The following is a 22,429-nucleotide window of genomic DNA, read 5'->3' as shown; positions in this document are numbered from 1 at the left end:
TGAGTGTTTGTCCTGCCTGTCGGGAGCCAGGCCCGAGCGTCTTCACTGTAACCATTGGAAGGTCCTTTCAGAAGTCCAGGTCGTGTTCTGCTCAGGGCGGTGGCTCTCGGAGAGCTTTCTGGCCTTTCCTTGTGTGCGCCTCAGTGGTCACAGCACCTCGGAGTCCTGTGCTCTCCACTCCTCAGGGGCTTGGTGGCGCTTGTCTGGGGTGAAAGAAGCCATTTTAGCAATTTGCAGAGAACCGTGGAGACCCCACCTCAAATAACGATGCCGAGCTTTCTCTGTGCCTCTGACCCTTCTTCCCGGTGTCAGGTGGGTTGGCCAGTGGACTCTGTCAGAGCTCCTGGCTGTTAAGTCTGTCGAGTTTAGGAGGAGCCACCTTCGTGGTTCTGGGAAGCGAGGGTAGAGGAGCCTTTGAGCCACTAGTCACCTTCGAAAACTGAAAATCTTGGGGACTCATGAGAATGTGTAGAGAATGTCTGCAGACCACTGGTGGTCTGTGAGGTCCAAAATGTTGGCGACCCCTGGTTTAGATGACAGTTTAGAATTAATATTTTAATAGACTACACTGAGTGGCCAGATTATTATGACCACCCCATCAGTACTTCGTTGGGCCACCTTTTGCCTTCAATACTGCGGCGATTCTTCTTGGCATTGGCTCCACGAGATGTTGGAAGGTGATGTGAGGAATCTGACACCATGCCTGATGAATAGCACTGTCCAGTTCTGTGAGATTTGATGGTTGTGGAACCAGCTGCCTGATGGCTCTTTTAACTTCGTCCCACAAATGCTCCATTGGATTGAGATCTGGTGATGGTGGGGGCCACCTAAGCAAGGTAAAGTCTCCCTCATGTTCTTGAAACCACTCTTGCACAATACGACCACCGTGGCATGGCGCCTTGTCTTGTTGGAAGAAGCCATCTCCATTGGGATACGCCATCAACAGGATAGGATGAACTTGATCAGCAACGATACTTAGGTATGTTGTGCTATTCAGACGTTGTTCCACACGAATTAAAGGGCCCAAATCATGCCAGGAAAACATTCCCCAAACCATAACACTGCCCCACCAGCTTGAAGGGTTGCATTCATGCCTGTGGGGTGCATGCTTTCATGCTGTTTCTGCCAAATTCTCACTCTGCCATCTGCATGATGCAACTGGAAATGTGATTCATCGGACCACATGACTTTTCCAATGCTCAACTGTCCAATCCTTGTGTTCCTGTGTGAATTGGAGACGTTTTATCTTGGTAACTGCAGACAGCAAAGGTGTTCGAACAGGCCTTCGGCTTCCATATCCCATACGAAGCAGTGTACGGCTAATTTGCCTATAAACGTCAGGTGGTCATAATAATCTGGCCACTCAGTGAATATAAGACTGCTTCTCAGTAAGCTCAACTATTGAAAGTCTTTAAAATGGATCATTCATACAGATAGCCAGGGAAGGGGGTGGTGAGCCAGGTCAGCCCATTGGCGTGCCTGCACGTGGTATCTAGGAAGACGAGGTCTGTGATGGTTCGCACTGTCCCCGGCGGTGCCAGGCCCGAGCAGGCGCGGCTTGTGGTCTGGTGGAGCTCACGATCCTCCACTCGTGCCCGACGGCTCGTCCTCTCGACGGACTGGCTGGGATGTTTGGGGTCAGCCTGCGTGCAGCTTGCCTTCCTGTGAGGAATTTTAGGCTCTTCGCCAAATCCGCACCCACCTCTCAACATTTCACGGAGGGCGAGGATCAGTCCCAGGCAGAGGCACATAGAGGGATGGCCGTGAACTTGACACGCCTTCAGGAGGCTCCGATGGACTTTTGCATTCAGAGTTTGGAGAGGCGGTGCACACACAGGGGAATGGATTTTCATGTTATTTTGGGTCCTTTTTTCTCCTCAGCTGTTTTCAAACTGCAGTAAACAGTCCATCTACAAGACCATCGAAAGCAAGGCCCAGGAGTGTTTCCAAGAGCGCAGCAACAAAGTGTGCGGGAACTCCCGCGTGGACGAAGGAGAGGAGTGCGACCCAGGCATCATGTACCTGAACAACGACACCTGCTGCCACAACAACTGCACGTTTAAAGAGGGTGTGCAGTGCAGGTGGGCACGGCGGGGGCGGGGCCGGGGCCGGGAGGGCAGGTGTCCAGGTCCCGGCAGATTGCAAGCACAGGGGCTTTGGAATCGATGAGAGGGCGTGTGTACCGCGCACACAGGTGTTTACCCTTTGCCCATTACAGCAAGAGAAATGCTTCCTCCGAGCAGTCTGCCAGTCTGTCACGGAATCCCTACTCTCGCACACTTTGCGGTCACGTGGAGACTCCCCCAGAGCAAGAATCGTTTCTGAGGAAACAGGTGTCAGGGAAGACGGTTGATGATTCTCTTCATGCTGCATTCTCTATACAGTGGGGCCTTGACTTACGAGTGTCCCGACTAACGAGTTTTTTGAGATACCAGCTGTCTCTTGGCCGATTTTTTGCAGAGTTGATAGAGTAATTTGAGTTAACGAGCTCCTTAACGAGCTCGGTCTCGGAACGAATTAAACTCGTAAGTCAAGGCCCCACTGTAATAGCAAATTCTGGACACCATCGACTGGCAGTCCTGGGACACATACACAAGAGTTTAGTGTTGTCCCGTTTAATGGCAAAACCAAATGTGAAGGAAGCAGGTTACAAGTTAGAAGGCACCTCTGTTGCCATTTTTATGTCCCTGAGAGCCAGGGCCTGCCGTGGAAGCAGAGGGGACAGCTTTAGTTTATGGTGAATCACAGACTTGACTGCCTACATGCATATTAACATGTAAATACTCGGAGGAGGGCTTGGGCTGCTTCGTTTCTTGACCATTGATTGCCTACAGGCCAGTGTTCTCTTTTACATTAATATATTATGTATATTAAGCTAATCAAAACCGAGGACACCCAAGATGTTTTAAAGACGAGTCACTCGGGACCAGCCTGTCCTGTTGTCTGCGTTGCTCTGCCTGATTCCACATGAGGACAGGCAGACAGAGTGTATGCAGGTGGCGCCAGCACCTGCAAGTTGGGTTATGCAGGAGTGGGTGACCCAGCCTGGAGACCTTGCCCTGCGACCGATCCTCAGGGCCTGTAACAGGACTGCAGTGTTGGCTCTGAACTGTCCTTTGGCTTGAATGACCCGTCTGCTCCTCTGCAGTGACCGGAACAGTCCTTGCTGTAAAAACTGCCAGTTTGAGACCGCCCAGAAGAAGTGCCAAGAGGCTATTAACGCTACGTGCAAAGGCGTGTCTTACTGCACAGGTACGGCTCCTGCTGGTTCTGGAAGACTCTGCTTGAGTGGGGACATGCGTGTTTGGGACACAGGCTTGTTTCACTTACATGAAAGCAGCTCTCTCTTCACTTCCCATGCTGAGTGGAGGGAGCTCCTTAGTGTGTGGCACACGGTCAGGGTCCTGCAGACCCGTCTGTTTCCTGACAGTTCCCCTCCTCCCCTCCCGTCGCTCTCCTCCCTCTCGTGGGCGTCCCTTCTGCTGTGATGAACGTTTGCCTGGATGTGTGTATCCCCCTGAAGCATAAGGTGCTGCTCTGTGTCTGTGTGTGTAACAGGCCGAATGGCGTTCTCCCTTAGACCTGTCCGCTCAGTACCGTTTCTCACTGTGTGCTGTCTGTGTCTGCACTGAGTTCATGTTGGGGCACCTGCTGGGCGCTAGTCATGTGATGATCTCACTCGTCGAGCAGTAGCTGCTGGGATAGCTGCCATTGGACACGTGGGGCAGGGCTGCGGCAGACGCCCTTCCTGCACTGGTCCCAGAGCCGGGGGACCGTGTGTCAGTGCCCCTGAGGGCCCGTGGCGCCTCTGTCCCCACGTCCTTGCCAAGACTCTTACTTTTTGCCAGTTTGATGTTCGCAAAGTGATTTCTCATCTTCATATAGTTTCTTGAACACCTCTCCACGGGGAGTGCGCTTTCAGTCTAGCTGGTGGCACTAGTGTTGGTGTTACTAGTGGTGATAGCACATACGCGTATGTTATATGTCTCTTAGGTTTCACAGTAAAAGGTAGAGCAGACTGCACGGCCAGTGTTAGTGGCTGAGGTGAGGCCCGGGAGACAGAGTGTGGGCATTAGGTCCCAGCCCTCCTCTGCTTACTGCCGATTGGACACGGCCTGTCATCCTGGCCCGTGGGTCACCTTTTACTCTCTGCCAGACCGGGACTCGGGGTCCGGACCATGCGTGGGGCGTGCCCTGTGGGGCTGGAGGCGTGACTCACGGGGCCTCCGCTTGTTGGTGCTTCCAGGTAACAGCAGTGAGTGCCCTCCGCCGGGGAACGCCGAGGACGACACGGTGTGCTTGGACCTGGGCAAGTGCAAGGACGGCAAGTGTGTGCCCTTCTGCGAGAGGGAGCAGCAGCTGGAGTCCTGCGCGTGTAACGGTGAGCACGTGTCCCCGCCACGTCCTGGCTGCGGGGAGAAGGTGGCCTGTGTCTGCCCGGCCCCAGCCCTCCACTTGGGGCCCTGACAGTGTCAGCTACTCACTGCTGCTGAGGATGGGGCGAGCCCAGCACCGTCAGGGGCGTGCAGGTGGCATGTGGAGACAGACCTCTGGATTCAGATCCTGGCTCCACTGTCTGAAAACCAGCCCATTGGCCTCCCTTCTTGCCACGTTTTCAGACCATGTGGCCAGTGTGGGGCGAGTAGGAGGGGATTCTGTGGGTGACGGGGTGGGGGTGGGTGTCAGACACGCACGAAGGCAGCAGGAGCTGGTGCCGTTGGCATTGAGCTGTGGTGCTCCTTCCACACTCCACCGGAGAGCGCCGATTCCAGGACTGGCCCATTGAGGAGGACGCTCGCCACCGGTGGTGGGCCAGGCCAGGGGCCTCCTTAGTGATGGTTGGCAACATCGTGCTGGCCTCTCAGACACTTGTCTTTCACATTATTTTTGGAGCCTCTGGGTCTGAGGGGGGACCTTGGGTGGACTGGGCTCTGAGCTTCCTGCCCCAGCCCAGAATTCTGTTGATTTCAAAACAGCCCAGAAATCAAAACCCCTGGGTTGGGAACTCAGCATCCACACAGTGGAGTCAGGTCTTCAGGTGGGAAGGGAAGGAAGGAGAGCCACATGTCCAAGAAAACTCAGCTGTGTGCCCCTTGGTTTCAGAGACGGACAACTCGTGCAAGGTGTGCTGCCGGGACTCCCAGGGCCGGTGCGTGCCCTACGTCGACTCCGAGCACAAGAACTTGTTTTTGAGGAAAGGGAAGCCCTGTACAGTAGGGTTCTGTGACATGAATGTGAGTACGTTTATGTACAGCTTTTTCTGTCCAGCCAGGTGGGCAATGTTTTCACGTTGTCCTCAATTTTGCAAATGGAAGGAAACAAACCAGGGCTGCCCTCTCCTCACCCAGCGCTCATTCCTGTGTGAGTCCGTCTGGTGAGGTCAGCGTGGGCACCGCCTATGCGCACAGCCAGGCGCCCTCGGGAAACGGCGCTCTCTCCAGAGCAGGGGGCTCCGAGTCCAGCGACTGGCCAGGACCTTGGGAGCTTTGGCAAAGTGGGTGGTTGTGGGGCGGTGGGTCCTGATCATTTGGTTTTCTGTTAATTATGAAATTGACTACTATTGCAAAAATATAGGTAAGTCACCATTTGTAAGTAGGAAAGATCTAGAAGCAGCTTGATCCACCCAAGTCAGACCCTTTGGTCTCTTATTTGTGCAAAACATGGTGGAGGGTTAGTGTCCAGAGGCTTCCCAGGCCTCTGGCTGTGTCCCTGGGGTGCTCAGTGCCACCCTTCCTGGGACTCACATCTTTTACATCCTGGGTTTCTGAATCCGTCTCTTGGGAACCCCAAGTTCACGTATAGAAACGGCCCGGTGGTGAGGCCTCAGTGATAGCACCCCCTCCTTTCTTAGGGCTCATCACACTTAAACTATTGCCCATATCGAAGGTGAGCCAGGCGTTTGACTTTGTGAAGCCCTTCATGCGTTAGCTGTTTGCAGAAAGCCACATTGCTTCTAAGTGCATTTCTTTTAGGAAAAATGCTGTTTTCTGTTCATAGGGCAAATGCGAGAAACGAGTACAGGATGTCATCGAGCGATTTTGGGACTTCATCGATCAGCTGAGCATCAATACTTTCGGTAGGTGACCCCCAGGTGCTTGTCTGCTTAGAACCGAGCTGATGTCTGCGGTGATATTGGAGAGTGTAGACTCTGGTCCTGCAGCAGCAGAGGGAACAGTCCCTGCGTTCGTTCCGTCTGGGCCTCATGGGATGTGTAGGCCTCCCCGTGGGGGTTGGATGCAGTTTTCAGACGAGGGAATCGGTGCTTAGTCAAAGCATCGGCTTCCTTCTCTGCTAAATAAAACGCACGCACAAGAGTCGGCCTGGTCAGTCCTACAGACTGGAAATCTGAAATTACCTGATGGATTCATTTTACAAACGGCCTCAGATTTTGCAGAAGCAGGGCATGTATTATGTCCTCTAGGGCCCGTAATTTAGAGTTTAGTCACAGAAATGCCCAGAGAGCAACAACACTGTCTTCATAAGCATTGTTCCCAGCAGCCTCTGTGCAGTGACTCCGTTCCCAGTGACTCTGGGAATGAGTACAGGATGTCATTGAGCGATTTTGGGACTTCATCCATCAGCTGCACTGACCTCTGTCTCAGGGCTGTTTCTGAGGCGGGTGGGGGCGGAGGGGGGGTCAGGTCTCCCAGGTGCACAGACACTCGCGGCTCTACGGAGTCAGGAGTCCAGGCAGCAGCCATGGCGTTCGTCACAGCGACGATGCTCGGAGCATTTCCTTGGAGACTGTGCAGTCCGTGGGTCCGGTCAGTCACTGTCTGAAACTGTTCACAGGGAAGTTCTTAGCAGACAACATCGTGGGCTCCGTCCTGGTTTTCTCCTTGATCTTTTGGATTCCTTTCAGCATTCTTGTCCATTGTGTGGTAAGTCACCATTTGTAAGTAGTGAAATCTTCTCTTAAAATGTTGAACAACTCCAGCCATAGGATCTGTGGAAAAGATAAAATCTGCCCTTAACAAAACCTGACCTACTGTTTCCAATGACATATTTTGGTGTTAGCCCGAGGACAGCATATCTTGTGAAGAGCTTAGCTAATAGGCCTTAAAAGAATCTTACTTTTTGTGTGTAGATGTTTCATTCTTGTGTAGAATTTCTGAGGAATTTTATACTTCTGAGCACAGGAGGCTGTTCGTTTATTTTTATTTTTTTGTTATCCTCACCAGAGGGTATTTTTCCATTGATTTTTTTTTTTTTTTAAATAGAGTGGAAGGGAGGAGGAGAGACAGAGAGAGAAACATTGATGTGAGAGAGACACATCGATTGGTTGCCTCCCGCACGGGCCCTGACCAGGGCCGGGGATCGAGCCTGCAACCCAGCTACGTGCCTTTGACCGAAATTGAACCCCAGACCCTTCAGTCCACAGGCCGACACCCTATCCACTGAGCAAACTGGCCAGGGCCACAGGGTACTGGTGAGCTGGATTTGCCTAGGACCTCAGATGAGTGAAGTGTCTCAACAAAAGTATTTGCAGGCTTTGTTGTCACAGAGCAAACAGCAAACACCCGCATCCCAAGATGGTGCCCTGTGCCATCAGGTCCTTGGCATCACCATGTGGGTGTTTAAACCCTTCCAGATACTGAGCAGGAGCAGTCTGTTTATTCTCGTTCAAAATGAGTGACAGCCAGCAGGTCGAATGGGGCTTTGTCTGAGGAACTCCAGATCGTTCCTTGCTTCTCTGTGAAAGCGAGGGTTTGTCTTCCGCACGATGGGCAGGCTGAGGCTCCACTTGTGCTGCCCCCAGGTGAGCGCTGGGAAGCCTCAGCACAGCTAGTAGCTCTCGTGCTGTTTACTATGCAGTGAGAGTTACACCTGTGGACCCTCTGTGAGGCCCGATTCTTGTTCTGAGCAAGCTGCTGCAGGAGGGAGGGTGCTGGCTTGTTTCTGACCACAGACCCGCTCACGGCAGCTGAACTAGGAGCCAGGCCTAGATTCCAGGGCCCAGCCTTCTGCCTGGTGCCCATTGTCATGCGATGCCAGCCACAGGCAGGGTCCTGGGCAGTGGATGGAACCATGTGTGCAGCCTTCTGAAGCACGATGCAGGTCAGAGACCCAGTTCCTTCACAAGTTTGGGCCACAGGAACTCTGGGAACAGCTGGGAAGAATATCAAGGCCGTGGCGGGCTGGGCAGTGTGAGGCCAGAGCCAATGAGAGCACAGGCGCGGCCCCTCAGCCTCCCACCAGTGGCGCCGGGACCGGCTCTGCCCAGGCACAGGCAGGGCCTGGACACACGGGCAGACGCCTCTGTCCTCCTGCCCCGGTGGGAAATGCCCAGAAGTACAGCACTGGAACCTGACTTACTTCACACCAAAGGGAACAGGTTCCTGCGAGCACAGAGGCACTCGGAGGTGGTGGCAGAGCTCCTCAGGTTTACGGGCGACACTCATACTCATTCGTCAGACCTGCTACCACTTTCTACAGCTCAGGTGCTAAGTGCTTCACTCAGTATTAGGAGGGCCTCTAAGGCCGTGGTTCTCAACCTTCTGGCCCTTTAAATACAGCTCCTCATGTTGTGACCCAACCATAACATTATTTTCGTTGCTACTTCATAACTGTCATGTTGCTACTGTTATGAATCGTCATGTAAATATCTGATATGCAGGATGGTCTCAGGCGACCCCTGTGAAAGGGTCGTTCGACCGCCAAAGGGGTCGCGACCCACAGGTTGAGAACCGCTGCTCTAAGGAATGAGCACTGAAGTGAATTTTGTTTGTGGGAATGACCTTTTTCCTGTTCTCTTCTTTCTAGGATAAGAAGCTGGATAAGCAGTATGAGTCTCTGTCCCTGTTCCACCCCAGTGTGAGTATGCTGCCCCCTGTGGCGGCACAGGGAGACCTCTGTCAGCCACCCAGCTGGGCCCCTATGGCTGCTGGAGGTCCTGCTGCAGCAGGAAAGGCCGAGGTGGGGTTAGTTAAGTCCTGTGCCCACAGCAAGGACGATGGATGGGGATGTAAGGGGAGCAGTGGTGCTGGCGCCTCCCCACAGCCCGAGTGACTCAGCTGCTCAGCACCATCTCAGTGACTATTTTGCGATTGTTTTTGTCTTGAGACCTGAACTTGAGAGTTGTTAGAAGTTTCCTTTTGGGTCTTCACATGGTCAGTGGGCAGGCCACTGGCAAGCTGCCTTTCTGAGTCATTTCTGAGTTGAGAGTTTTCCTCAGCGTGCGGGGTCGTGGCAGCAACCGTGTCAGGCTGGGTGGGCGAGCTGGCACTGGCAGACCTGCCGTTCATCTCTTACTCCCATGTCTTTCCAGAACGTGGAAATGCTCAGCAGCATGGACTCGGCCTCGGTCCGCATCATCAAGCCCTTTCCGGGGCCGCAGACCCCAGGCCGCCTGCAGCCCCTGCAGTCCGCCCCTGTGGTGCCGATGGTGCCTGTGGCCCCGAAACTGGACCACCAGCGCATGGACACCATCCAGGAAGACCCGAGCACGGACTCGCACATGGACGAGGACGGCTTCGAGAAGGACCCCTTCCCCAACAGCAGCACAGCCGCCAAGTCGTTTGAGGACCTCACGGGCCACCCGGTCACGAGGAGCGAGAAGGCCTCATCCTTCAAGCTGCAGCGGCAGAACCGCGTCGACAGCAAAGAGACCGAGTGCTAGTTTAGGGAGGGAGGCCCTGCGCTCTGCCCTGTGTGCAAAGTGTTTTTGTAGATTTGACCTAAAATCACTCGCAGATTTTGTGAAGATCTGGGAGAAACAAGGCAGTGACTTCAGCAGGTGCTGGTCACGTGTCTGGACTTCTTGGCATATGTGCTTGTGTGGTTGGGCCTTTCTGTGTGAACAGGTAAGGTGAATCTAGCTTATTTTGAGGCTTTCAGGTTTTAGTGTTTGTTTAAAATATCCTTCAACCTGTGGTGCAGAAGCAGAAAATACAGCTGGATTAGGTCATAAGTATTTACGTTTTTGTAAAGTAACCTTTATATCGATGACAGCACTGATTAGGGAGAGCGCGATTTTCTTTTTCATACAGTGTCATGAAAATGAGGCAGTTAGCATTACTCGTGAGGATAACTGGAACACAGAATAATTTATTTTTCTGCCCTCAAGTAAAGATAAGATAAAACTGAGCTGTGTGCTATCTCCACAGTGTGGGTTCTGGTTCTCAGTACTACCCCACGCCTACAGCAGGGAGAATACACACCCCAATTCAGGAGTGATTTGGGTTACTGTTTCTTCAGAATTCTAAGGTTAGTACTTTCTGCAGTTTAAATAATCTAGTTTACAGTGAGAGCCCCAAGTAGGGCTAGCTGCATTACAGAATCCTGCCTCCTGTGTGAGACCCTCATTTGCTGGGCAGTTTTTCTGTTTGACAAGTGTGTTCCTGGACCTAACGCTGTTGGCGCTTCTGGGACGCCCACAGCACTGAGCTTCCCTAGGCTCCCTCCGAGCTCTCTCGGTCTCCGTGTCCATCTGGCAGCACCAATCTTCCGGCCGCTTTTCCAAGAACCAGTGGCCCTCGTGGCAGCGGCCCCTTCTGGCTGAGGAGCCGGAGGAGATCTCGAACCAGGGCTCGGGTGCGGGGAGTGGCCATGCCTCTAGAGAGGGTCACTGTTGTCTCCATAGGAGAGGGTGCGTTTGATCTGGGGGACCTTGGGGGCCTGCTGAGGGCCAGCGTCGATGCTGTTGGAGTTGGGGTGCAGTCTGGGAGGCTCCTCTCAGATGCCTCACAGCTTGAGCCGTCAGCACCCTGGGTGCCTGGGACGTGCTGAGGGGCTGCTGCACCATCCTCACCTGGGCCCGGTGGCCTGGCATCGGGAAGCAGGGCTGGGCTCCTGTTGGCATCGCTGAATGCAGGGACCTTGTCTTCCTGGAGGTGACAGTCTCCTTTTGGGGGTGGCCTCAGGGTCAGATTCGGAGCCGGTCAGCTGCCCTGTTCACTCTTCAGAGCTGTGTTGTGGGGCCTCGGAGTCCGGGATGGCTCCGCCCATGTCACACTGGGTGGTCGGGTCCTGCTGTCCAGGCAGGCGCCCCAGGCCGGCTCGGGGCTGCTCCGCACTGACAGAGGGCCGGCCTGGCCGAGGTGGGGCCTGTCTGCCCCTCAGCATGAGGAACCCTCCTCCAGCATCGGCATGGCCTCGGGGTGACAGCCCCTGTGAGGGACTCTCAGACACCGTGGTGCTGCCCTGCACGTGGCTGTTCGCATTGCGTCCTGCTCAGGACTCCGGACGGTGTGCGCTCGCTGTGTGAAGAAGTCCTCCGGGAGTTCTGACTTCCTTAGAGTTAAAAGCTTCTCCCCTGCAAGTCCTGAACTGTGCTCATCAGCCAACATGTTTAGTGAGTAACTTACAAACTTTGAGGGCAGTTAACCAAACCTGTGACAAATGGTGTCTTTTTTCCTAAGGATGTTTGTTACACAGATACCTGTTACACTAATACTTGAACTTGTACCTTGTGGTATTTGCTGTCTTTTAACTAGTCACAATACTCTTATATTTTAGTTACACTTTTGGAATCTGATGTAAGGTGAGTGGGTGTATGTGTGAGAGTGAAGCAGTTCTCAGCTGAATGTAAGAAAACCATTTTTTATAAAATCAACTTTAAAAAAAATAAAACTGTCTTTTACCTTTTTTCCCACTTATAGACTCCCCCAGCTGCTCAGGGTGCATGTTGTAGTGGTGGTGCTGGTGGCACCTGCATCGACCAATAAATATTAAATATCAGAACATACTCGGTGCAAAGCTTCCCGGGAAGTCACAGTGCGTTTATTCATCCTGGTACAAACGTCAGGGTTTCAGTCCAGGGTCATGAGCAAAGGTTTAGGCCTGAGCAGACACAACTCTTTGACCAGAGGGCGTGGTGCAGGGTGGCGTCGTGTCCCTACCAGCCTCGTGCTCCGTGCCTAATGGTCCCCGTCTCCGAGCAGACTGAGCTCTGGTCTCGCTTCGGCCACGTCCCGCCAGTAAGGGAGCAGCAGCGGCAGGGAAGACACTCTCTTCTCGATCAGAGGCCAGAGGTGGGAGAAGAGAAACTCGTTTCCCTTTGGTGATAAGTGCAGTCCGTCTGACAAGTAGGGTGAGAAGTCCTGTGAGGGGAGAGGGGCCGTTACAGGTGTGCGCTCGTTTCTCCGGGGACTGCAGTGGCACCGCCAGGCTCCGTGCACAGGCTCAAGGGACCACAGGCCCTTTGCAGATGATAGGCAATTACAGATGGAGCTCCCACAGCCTCACACCATGAAGACCTGAGCCATCCTCCCGGCCACCAGCTCAGAGAGGCTGACTAACGAACACGGGGTGAGAAGGCCCAGGGGCATTTTGCCTCTCAGTCTAAGTGTTAAGTTGACAGGCAAGTTATTAGGAGGAAAGAACTAGAACAGTGATGCTGGAACACCGGGGTCAGTCCCCCACGCCCTGCTCTCGGCAGCACTGACCATTAGACCCTGTCTCCACTGGGCCGAATCTTCCTGAGCCTTGGTTTTCTAGTCTCTGCTGCTCCAGATCAGGTGGCCTCTCTGGACGGCCCTCTCAGTTGTAGGCTCTCAGCATTTCATGTAAAGGACTGACTGTAAGAGCACCTTCCCCAGCAGCACTGCTTTCCTAACCAGAGCTGGCTGCTGCTCGGGGCCAGTCTCCCGGGAAACGAGTGTCCGCTGTGTGAACACCAGGAGCAGGACTGCTGGGTCTCATGTAAGTACGTTTCACTCTATGGAAACTGTCGTCCGGAGTGGCTGTACCATTCTGCCCGGGGACCAGGTTTTTACCTTTTATATTGATACATGGGCTTTCTGGACTTAAAAACAAAACAATTAGAACTCCGTATCTCAAAATACAAATCTTAGCTGATAGCACATTCTACTTAAATCCGTCGTGTGCCTGGTGACGTGTTCTAACTTCCTCCGTGCCATGTAGAAAAGGAGGTGGCCTGGCCGTTCTTAAATGTGAGCGTTTCCTGCTGCTGCAGCTGAGGAGCCGGGTAAGTGCTGACCGCACGCTGTCCCAGAGCCTCAACTGTCTTCCCTGTTGTGGCCACCGTACTCAAGTCACCAGACAGCCACAGCCACTCAGAGTGTGGATGGCCTCGTTAGTATGCCGGGCCGGCCAAGGCCACCCTGAGCCTAGGCTGATACCATAGCAGGTGCCAGGACATGGTACTCTGTGCCCTTCTGTGGCCCAAAATATGGTGTTAGTACTGGCACGAGGCCTTTGTCTAAGAAGTGTGATACATGTCACTGACCAGCGAGTGTGCTGCCGAGGCGAGGATGTGAGGCTGCTGCTGCCAGAGGGAGTTCAGAAGCTCGGGGCAGTTCCTATGTGAGGCCGGAGACCAGCCAGGGTGCTGGGCAGGGGGGACAGAGCTGCTGAGGCTGTGGCGCTAAGGGAGAGCTCAGGCACTGTTGCTATGTGAAGCTATCGGTCTAGGCAGCGCGCGGCTCTCAGACAACAGCTGTGGGTGCAGAGATGAATGCTACCCTGTGGGAAGGATATGGATTCACCCGCCGGGGCACGGCTGCCTGTATGGGCTTTGCTGTGAAGAGCTGTTTTGTCTGATGACTTATGGCCACTGGCTCCTACAATCCAGACTCCTTCTTATACACCCATAACTTCCCATGGCTTCTCCATCTAAGACCCGGTGTTCAAGAAGGTCCAGCCCCAGGCAGGGGGGCTCGGACCCAACAGTGAGTGCAGCGAGTGGGTTCGAGCAGGAACCTACTCTGGCGTAGTCGGGAAGAACTTAGAAGGACATATGGGCTCAGAGCAACTCAGAGCTCTGGCTGGACTCTGGCTGCATCTGACACCTACTCAGAGCCACGCACAGCTGAGGCACACCTGTGTGGTCCTACTCGCCCCAAAAGGACCGAGCAAGCCACCCACCTGACCGTCCTTCTGCATCAGGGTCCACAGGTCGAGCACGTCAGTCCCACAGTCTCGGGCCACCTGTAAGCAGGCGCTGGCGTATTCACCAACCACCACGTTCAGGCGATTTAACTTGCAACCTTTGGAGAAAAGGTGACAGCTGATAAACTCCAGCACTGGTCCTGGGCAGGTTCTGGCCTGGATGGTTTCTCAGTTCCATAAACAGGCACAGACTTAGGGGCCAGACTGGACCAGCCTGGGGGCCGAGCATAAGACAAGGACAGGCCTCGCAGGCGACTCCCAGCAGAGGAGGAGGAGCCTTGTGGCCCCCAGGGCCTCCTGACACGGAGCAGAGGCCCCGGCAGGAAGGTCCAGGGTGGCCGGGCTGGAGGCTAGTCGGCGGCACGCTGTAGAGGAATGCTGTGCTGAGACCCCGAATTTGTACATGTACTAAGAAGCTACTCCATATAGTGGGGAAATCACTGTAGACTTTCAAGCAGAGAAGGCAAGAGTTGGGAGGGACCTCAACTGTCTTACCTGCTGGGAAGTCAGGAAAACACCCCAATGTGACCCCAATGTGACCCCGTGTCCAAGGCACAGAGACTCGGCCTCGGCCCCACACCACGCGCAGAACCGCGGTCTGTTCCGGGATGCGCTCAGCCGTAGGCACAGAGCTCATGGCCGCGGGCGCCTTGGGAGTTGGGAAATGACAAGGCAGCAAATGCCAGGCCAGTGGCCCAACACGGCCCAAGCGAGACTCCGACTCCTACGCCAGAGGTTCTCGGGTGTGGCCACGCGAGCCGTGCTCCTCTGTCACCTGACTGCACACAGACCATGCGGCTGTGCAGGCCCCCGAGAGCCGCCCGCAGGCTGGAGCGCCATCCCTCTAGGTCTCCAGGCCCACCCAGGTGTGGTCACCTTGCGCCAGGCACTCCTTCTCCCACGCGGCCTCGCAGAGCGGGGGCGGCGTGATGAGCACGATCCTGCCCTCGGGGACGTCCACGGACCTCAGGTACTGCACCATGCTCCTCAGGTTCGCCGCGTACTCCTCCAGGGGGATGTGCTGCTTGGGGTTCTCATCTGTTCAGAGCAGAGTGAAGTGACAGCTGAGGTCAGGGCCCGCTCACAAACGCCCACACTTGAGGTCACTGGGGAGTCGTTGCGCACCAAGGCCGGAGAGGGGGAGGGTTCCAGCACACAGTTCACAAGGCGGCCTCCAGGGCTCTGGCTGCACCTCGGAAATGCGCTTCCTCCCTGTGCCATGTGGCTAAGAGGCTGTGTGGAGGGAGGCTGCCCCGCCCTCTCCTGGCCTTGTCCCTGACCAGCCAGTGCCCTTGCCCAAATGCTCCACCTTCTGAACCCGTGTCCTCACTGGTGAAAAGAGGACAACAGGGTCTACCTCACAGGGTGCCTGTGAGAATCAAGCCCGCCAGGTGTGTACAGCACTCAGACAAGGCTCCTGCGTGAAGGACCAGCCATCCCTATGCAGCTGCAAAGGATTATTTCTAGACCTAAATAGACACTTCTCCAAAGAGGACATACAGAGGCCAAGAGACATATGAAAACATGGTCAAAGTCACTAACCATCTGAGAGATGCAAATCAAAACGACAATGCGGTACCATCTGATACCTGTCAGAATGGCTACCATCAACAAATCAACAAACGACAAGTGCTGGAGAGGATGCAGAGAAAAAGGAACACTCGTGCACTGCTGGTGGGAATGCAGACTGGTGCAGCCACTATGGAAGATAGTATGGCGTTTCCTCAAAAAACTAAAAATGGAACTCCCATTTGACCCAGTGATCCCACTTCTATGAATATATCCCAAGAAACTAGAAACACCAATCAGAAAGGATATATGAACTCCTATGTTCACAGCAGCACAATTCACCATAGCTAAGATTTGGAAACAGCCTAAGTGCCCATCAGCAGATGAATGGATTAGAAAGCTGCGGTACATCTACACAATGGAATACTACGCTGTGGTAAAAAAGAAAGAATTCTTACCATTTGCAACAACATGGATGGAGCATTATGCTAAGCGAAATAAGCCAGTCAGTGAAAGATAAATATCACATGATCTCACTCATCTATACTAATAAAAGGATAATATGCTAATTAGACCAGACATCTTCCAGACATCCTTCCGGACAAAGCCATGGTGGCAAGGGCTGAGGCAGAGACGGTTAGGGGTGATCAGGCCAGCAGGGGAGAGCAGTTAGGGGCGACCAGGCCGGCAGGGGAGGGCAGTTAGGGGAGACTAGACTGGTACAGGGGCATTTAGGGGCGATCAGGCCGGCAGGGGGGGCAGTTAGGGGGCAATCATGCCAGCAGACAGAGGCAGTTAGGGGAGATCAGGCAGGCCGGCAGGCAGGTGAGCAGTTAGGAACCAGCGGTCCTGGATCTTGAGAAGGATGTTTGACTGCCAGAAACTGGCAGTTGGACATTCCCCAAGGGGTTCCGGAATGGAGAGGGTGCAGGCCAGGCTGAAGGACTCCCCCGTTCCCGTGCACGAATTTCATGCACCGGGCCTCTAGTGTGGAATATAATGAACAACATACACTGATGAATAAAAATAGAACCAGAGTCATAGAAGCATGGAACAGACTGTCCAACCTATGAAGGAATGTCGGTGGGGGGGGTGAGGGGGTAAGAGATCAACCAAAGAACTTGTATGCATGCATATGAGCACAACCATTGGACACAGACAGTAGGGGGGTGAGGGCATGTGCTAGAAGGTGGGGATGGCCAGGGAGAGGTCAATGGGGGGAAAAGGAGACATGTAATACTTAGAACAATAAAGAATTAAAAAAAAAAAACCCACAAAATTCTTTGTAACTTGCATTTTTTGGATAACTGAAGTTTTCATACATTTCAAACATGTATTGGCTATTAAATTTCTCCTTTGTGAATTATCTATTCCTGCGTTGCCCATTTCTCTATTGGAGTTAATGCTTTTCTTGACTTATTCATTAAGGACATTAACTTTTGTCTGCCTATTTTTGCAAATATTTTCCTTACTGTGTCATTTTATTCTTTTTAAATAGTTTATTTGATAAACTATTTTATTTCACAAACTGATTTTCTTCCTTTGCAATTTCCTCCATTGTTTTTATGCTTAATGTTTATTCCTGCCCTAAGTTTGATAAACTTCACCATTTTTAAAAAATTCGGGTTTTGGCCCTAACCGGTTTGGCTCAGTGGATAGAGCGTTGGCCTGCGGACTGAAGGGTCCCAGGTTCGATTCTGGTCAAGGGCATGTACCTTGGTTGCGGGCACATCCCCAGTGGGGGGTGTGCAGGAGGCAGCTGATCAATGTTTCTCTCTCATCGATGTTTCTAGCTCTCTATCCCTCTCTCTTCCTCTCTGTAAAAAAAATCAATAAAATATATTTTTAAAAAAATTCTGGTTTTGGAGTTTTGTTTTTCTTCTGGTGTAGATGTTAAGTGAAGACAGAACTTCACTTTTCCCGGTAGTTGGCCTGCGGTCCCTACTGCCACCTGTAACTTATGTACCCTTCCTCCCAGGCCGCCAGAGCCGCCCCCTGGCAGCCCTCCGTCCCCATCTCCAGCCTCACCGAGAGGCCCCCATAGGGTCTGTGAGCAGCAGGCCAGGCCACTGCTGGGGGAGGAGTGGGCCCTGGAAAAACTTCTGGGGGTGACACCAGCTTCCCCAAGTCCAGGCTTACGTCCCTCCTCCTGCCGCGCAGGGTTCTCCTCGCCCGGAGCCATCACTCAGGTTCCAGGCTGCGCCTGCGTCTGGGCGGCCCTGAGCTCCTCTTTCCGTCAATAAGACGCAGGTGCCCACTGGGGCCCCTGCTGCCAGCGACGGCCACTAAGAGAAAAGAACCAGGCGCTGAGCACAGCAGCACCAGGCTAGACGACACGGGTCTGAAAACAGGTTGGGGTGAAAGTCACCGACACTGACGGCAGAAGAAACACCTCCGTACGCAGGAAACGCGTTACACTTTGGACAAAACGTCCCCTCTCAGGAGATCAGGAACCAGGCACACATGTAAGTTCGCTGTAACATGAATATGAACTGGGAAAATACCAAAACGCCTTTACCTTTTAACGCGCTGTCATTGGCACCAAAGAAAATTGTAACTGCTACTGGGCTGTCCAAAACGTTCCCTTTCCTGATCAGCCTGGGAAGGATAATTTTGGCCCATCTGGTATTATAGCCTGAAAATCCACGGTTCAGAACATCACATTTTCTGAAATGAAAAATTAAAAAAATGTTAAAGATGAATTTCAGACAAGGCTGTTTCAGTCCCATAACCAACCGGCTGTGAGGGCGAGCGAGCGCTCCAGGCTGGCGGGGCCTGCTCTGCCTGCCCTCGGTTCTCTCTGACGTGAGCACTAGCACAAAGCGCTGGCCTTAGTCGTGCCATCACAGAGGCACGTGGTCACACCCTCAGTGAGAGTGATGGGTAATTACCTTGAGGGCTGAGTTAGTCTGCAGACCGCTGGTTTCATACACGGCACAGGGCGCTTTTAAAATGGAGTTGACAGCAGACAGGTATTAACCTGAGCAAGTATCAGAGGTAGAAAGTCTCTAAGAAGCTGGTCTTTTCTTGTAATTACTCTGAATTCCGAAAAACAACAACCTTCTAATTAAGTGGTCTTCTAACACTCACACCTGTAAACTATCAATTGAGATTTTAGTGCTAAAATTAACTATTTACAAAACATATGTGGTGAAACATTTAAACAGTGGTTCTCAACCTTGGCTGCACATTAGAATCACCTGGGAATCTTTTTAAAATCCTGCCAAGACCGGTTTGGCTCAGTGGATAGAGCGTCGGCCTGCGGACTGAAGGGTCCCAGGTTCGATTCCGGTCAAGGGCATGTACCTTGGTTGTGGGCACATCCCCGGCGGGAGGTGTGCAGGAGGCAGCTGGTCGATGCTTCTCTCTCATCGATGTTTCTAACTCTCTATCTCTCTCCCTTCCTCTCTGTAAAAAATCAATAAAAAATATATTAAAATCCTGATTTCTGGGCCTCATCCTCCGGAAATTCTGTTTCTTTGTTACTAATGTTGTGGCCCCACCATAACAAAGAAACAGAATTTCCGGAGGATGAAGCCCAGAAATCAGGATTTTAAAAAGATTCCCAGGGGATCCTAATGTGCAGCCAAGGTTGAGAACCACTGCATTTACAGTTCCTGGAGCTTCTCAGGCCATTTGAGTAATTAGTTTCTCAACATCTTCTATTTGTTCAGAAAAGGTTAACGGAGCAAGTCAAGGGCTGCCGGCTCAGCGAGGGAAACGCACCTGCTCTGCTCTGCTCCGGGCGGCCCTGGCTCAGCGAGCTCAGGTGAGCTCCCTCCCCCCAGCAGCGGACCAGGCCCCCCTTTCCCTCCCCCGGCTCCGGTCAGAAGCCCAGCACCCCCCCCCCTCCCGGTTTCCGCGGTGGGCCCTCTTTTCTTATAGTGTTTTCAGCTGAACATGGGGGGGAGCATAAAACCCCTCCGTGTTGTAGGGGGATCGCAGGCGGCCACCTTCACCAGGAGGCAGCTTTTTCACCCCCCCCCCCCCCAGATTTTACAGGAGAAAACAGAGGGATGAAAGGGTACCTTCATGTTTTTAGATTAAGTCCACTTAAATAAAGCAAGCATTTAGGACTAGAAAACACAGGGTCAATTTTTCATTTTCTAGTTTAGGGGATAAATATAGAGGAGAAAGTGAAGACTTTGTAAAACACATTTCACATTCAGAAATAAAATATATTTTCTTGGTGTGTTATATTGATGAAGAAGATTATCAAGTATCAAGTCATGATAAGCATATTTCTTCTAAAGGAGGAAAAGGCAAAATTCCTGCTGATCAGTTTACTGATACCCCAAACACAGATACTTGTGTCTACTGTTTTTATTTTATTTTTTAAATATATTTTTATTTATTTCAGAGAGGAAGAGAGAGGTAGAAACATCAATGATGAGAGGGAATCATTGATTGGCTCCTCCTGCACGTTGGACCCAGCCCACAATCCAGACATGTGCCCTTGACTGGTATCGAACCTGAGACCCTTCCGTCCGCAGGCCGACGCTCTATCCACTGAGCCAAACCGGCTCGGGTTTGTGTCTGTTTTTAATCTGAAAAATATTTCTAAATATATATTTTAACCTCTTTTAAAAAATTTGTACTTTTCTTTAACCAATTTTTAAATTTTTTTAAAAAATATATTTTATTGATTTTTTACAGAGAGGAAGGAAGGGAGAGAGATAGTTAGAAACATCGATGAGAGAGAAATATCGATCAGCTGCCTCCTGCACACCTCCTACTGGGGATGTGCCCACAATCCAGGTACATGCCCTTGACCGGAATCGAACCTGGGACCTTTCAGTCCGCAGGCCAACTCTCTATCCACTGAGCCAAACCGGTTTCGGCAATTTTTTTTTATTTTCTATTTTTTTTAAAATATATTTTATTGGTTTTATTTTTTTTTACAGAGAGGAAGGGAGAGGGATAGAGAGTTAGAAACATCGATGAGAGAGAAACATCGATCAGCTGCCTCCTGCACACTCCCTACTGGGGATGTGCCCACAACCAAGGTACATGCCCTTGACCGGAATGGAACCTGGGACCCTTGAGTCCGCAGGCCGGTGCTCTATCGATTGAGCCAAACCGGTTTCGGCAATTTTTTTTTAAAAAAAGAGGAAGGGAGAGGGATTGATAGGAACATTGATGGGAGAGAAACATCATCCAGAGGCTGCCTCCTGCACGCCCCCTACTGGGGGCCAAGCCCTGAACCCCGGGCCTGTGCCCTGACCGGAAGCGAGCTGGTGCCCGCTGAGCCACACCAGCCGGGCTGTTTTCACCTCTCGAATTGGGACACTGTCTCCCTGTTCATGAATTCCTCGGCATACACCTCAAATACCACCATCATCACTGATATAAAGAGAATTTTGGAGGAAAAAACCCTCTATTGAAACTTTGTGTTAAGAATCTACTCTGCGTTCTCGCAACTGAGCTCACTCATCACTGACGTCACACCCACCAGGTGCCGGGAAGAACCTGTCGCCTCTACGTGGCGAGCAGCTGTGCTCTTTCGGACCCAAACCCTTCATATGTTCTTCACAACAGGGTTTGCGGTCACATGGTGGCAACGTTCTTTCCCTGAACCCCGAGGGCCGGCCAGCGAGGATGGAGGGTGGAAAGGGCACCGTCCCTCTCTCTTCCTGAGATGCACCCGTGCCCGCCATCAGCGCTCAGGCGCCAGCCCGGGCAGCTCCGCGGTTCGAGTGCAGCCCAGTCACCCAGGTTGTGGGTTCCGCCCGGGTGAGGGCGCAAACCAGAACCAACCACTGGCCGCCTAAGTAAGTGGAACAACAAACCGATGTTTCTCTCTAAAATCAACCCATAAGCTAAACATGAAAAAAACCCAGCACTCAAGTGCCAGGTAGAAACTGCTCACCTGACCAGCCTGTCAGCCAGGGACGCGCCCCATCCGCCCTGTTGGAAAGAAAACTGGAGAAAGAGCAGCCCGTTAGTCCTGGTCCCTGTCCGAGGCCATGGTGGCCGCCGGGCACCCCGCGCCGGGCTGGCCCTCACCCCGCTCTGCTCCGGGTCAGGGAGGGACCCCCGCAGCCCGCCCGGCAGCGCCCTGCCCCCTCAGAGGGACGGGCCAGCTGCCTACACTTCGCTGAAACCTGCTATCAGTCGCTCATCTAGAAAAGCTCCTTCAGGAACTTTGTACAGTCGGTACAGGCAACTGTGTGCTGAGTTAGGAAGTGAAACCTCGCTGCCCTCCCTTCCCCCCGTTGCAAGAAGCCAGGGCGACTCCTCACAGAACTCGAGGTGAACGTCGAGGAGGCATCCCCACGGGCCCGGAAGCCCTCCTGCCCCGATGCCCCAGCATCCTCCGCCCGGCACAGACGCAGAACAGCGGAGGGAGGCCTGTCTGCGAGCCGGGAAGTGAACTCGTAACGCGCGCTCCGCCCTGAAGCGTGAGCTGAAGTGATGGCGGGTGGAAACAGGATCAGCTTTGCTCTCGGAGGCCTGTCATTCGGGCTCAGCCTGTTCCGCCCGCGGACGCAGAGGGGCGGCTCCGCGTTCCCCGCCCCGCACCGGCTGCGCCGGGCCTGGCGGACACCGGGCGCCGACGGGGCGGGAGCGCGCCAGCTCGTGCGGTGGAAGAACCGCCGCCGCCAGGAAGATACCGAGACGACGCGCCTCGCTCTCCCCAAACCCCCGGACAGAGCATGGAGCGGGCCCTCGGCTCCGGCACCTGCGACCTGAGGAGCCAGCGCGCCGGCTGCGGGCCACGCCGCGTCCCCAGGGCCAGGACCTGGACGCGGGGGCTGAGGAGGCCACGCCCGCGGCTCTCGGAGGGGACGTCGCCGAGACACCGCCCTCTGAGGGCCGGGCCGGGGCCTGCAGGCGGGCCGGGTCGGGCGGCGGTACCTGGGTGATGGAGTCTCCGAAGAGCAACACCCGGGGCCAGAGCAGAGAGCTCCCGCAGCCCAAGCCCTCGCACAGCGACATGCCAGGCAGCGGACAGTGCCCGCAGGGCGGATATCCGGGCGGGGCGAGCGGGGGGCGGAGCTAGAGGCGGAGCAGGGCGGATATCCCCACCGGGGCGAGCGGGGGGCGGAGCAGGGCGGATATCCGAGCG

General features: G+C 53.5%; 2 protein-coding genes across 10 annotated transcripts in view; one reads left to right on the top strand and one right to left on the bottom strand.

Annotated features, from left to right (window-relative positions):
- Positions 1–11,566, top strand: part of ADAM17 (ADAM metallopeptidase domain 17) — a 44,004-nt gene extending 32,438 nt beyond the window's left edge. For 2 of the 6 annotated variants that reach the window (XM_023743723.1, XM_006102334.3), the window contains exons 12-19: positions 1,882–2,081; positions 3,149–3,252; positions 4,247–4,381; positions 5,104–5,234; positions 5,998–6,076; positions 6,793–6,881; positions 8,764–8,814; positions 9,269–11,566. In XM_023743723.1, the coding sequence (XP_023599491.1) occupies positions 1,882–2,081; positions 3,149–3,252; positions 4,247–4,381; positions 5,104–5,234; positions 5,998–6,076; positions 6,793–6,881; positions 8,764–8,814; positions 9,269–9,619 (1,140 nt within the window). In that variant the 3' untranslated portion in view covers positions 9,620–11,566. The other 4 variants (XR_001351056.2, XM_023743726.1, XM_023743725.1 and 1 more) reach the window with 4 other exon arrangements.
- Positions 11,567–11,686: 120 nt separating this feature from the next.
- Positions 11,687–22,337, bottom strand: IAH1 (isoamyl acetate hydrolyzing esterase 1 (putative)). 4 transcript variants are annotated; one of them, XM_006102333.3, is made up of 6 exons: positions 22,219–22,337; positions 21,230–21,282; positions 17,879–18,027; positions 14,728–14,889; positions 13,828–13,949; positions 11,687–12,041 (listed from the first exon to the last, which is right to left on the bottom strand). In XM_006102333.3, the coding sequence occupies exons 1-6, from the start codon at positions 22,297–22,299 to the stop codon at positions 11,859–11,861; spliced, it is 750 nt and encodes a 249-aa protein (XP_006102395.1). In that variant the 5' UTR covers positions 22,300–22,337; the 3' UTR covers positions 11,687–11,858. The 4 variants fall into 4 exon arrangements, with proteins under 4 accessions (XP_006102395.1, XP_023599496.1, XP_014323169.1 ...); XM_023743728.1 differs by lacking the exon at positions 22,219–22,337 and adding an exon at positions 21,608–21,703; XM_014467683.2 differs by lacking the exons at positions 21,230–21,282; positions 22,219–22,337 and adding an exon at positions 18,252–18,340.
- Between the last annotated feature and the right edge of the window lie 92 nt (positions 22,338–22,429).

Source organism: Myotis lucifugus, unplaced genomic scaffold, assembly GCF_000147115.1.
Source record: "Myotis lucifugus unplaced genomic scaffold, Myoluc2.0 scaffold_409, whole genome shotgun sequence".
Taxonomy (NCBI): Eukaryota; Metazoa; Chordata; class Mammalia; order Chiroptera; family Vespertilionidae; genus Myotis; species Myotis lucifugus.
Note: the sequence above shows the minus strand (reverse complement) of the source record. Positions and strands in the feature narration are given on the sequence as shown.

Bases quoted from the DNA above. Each gene is read 5' to 3' on its own strand.
- IAH1 (XM_006102333.3), bottom strand. From the start codon at position 22,299: ATGTCGCTGTGCGAGGGCTTGGGCTGCGGGAGCTCTCTGCTCTGGCCC. The intron at 21,283-22,218 runs GTACCGCCGCCC...CTCTTTCTCCAG, and splicing joins TCGGAGACTCCATCACCCAG to TTTTCTTTCCAACAGGGCGG. The intron at 12,042-13,827 runs GTGGGTGGCTTG...CTCCCCTCACAG, and splicing joins TGATGCAGAAGGACGGTCAG to GACTTCTCACCCTACTTGTC.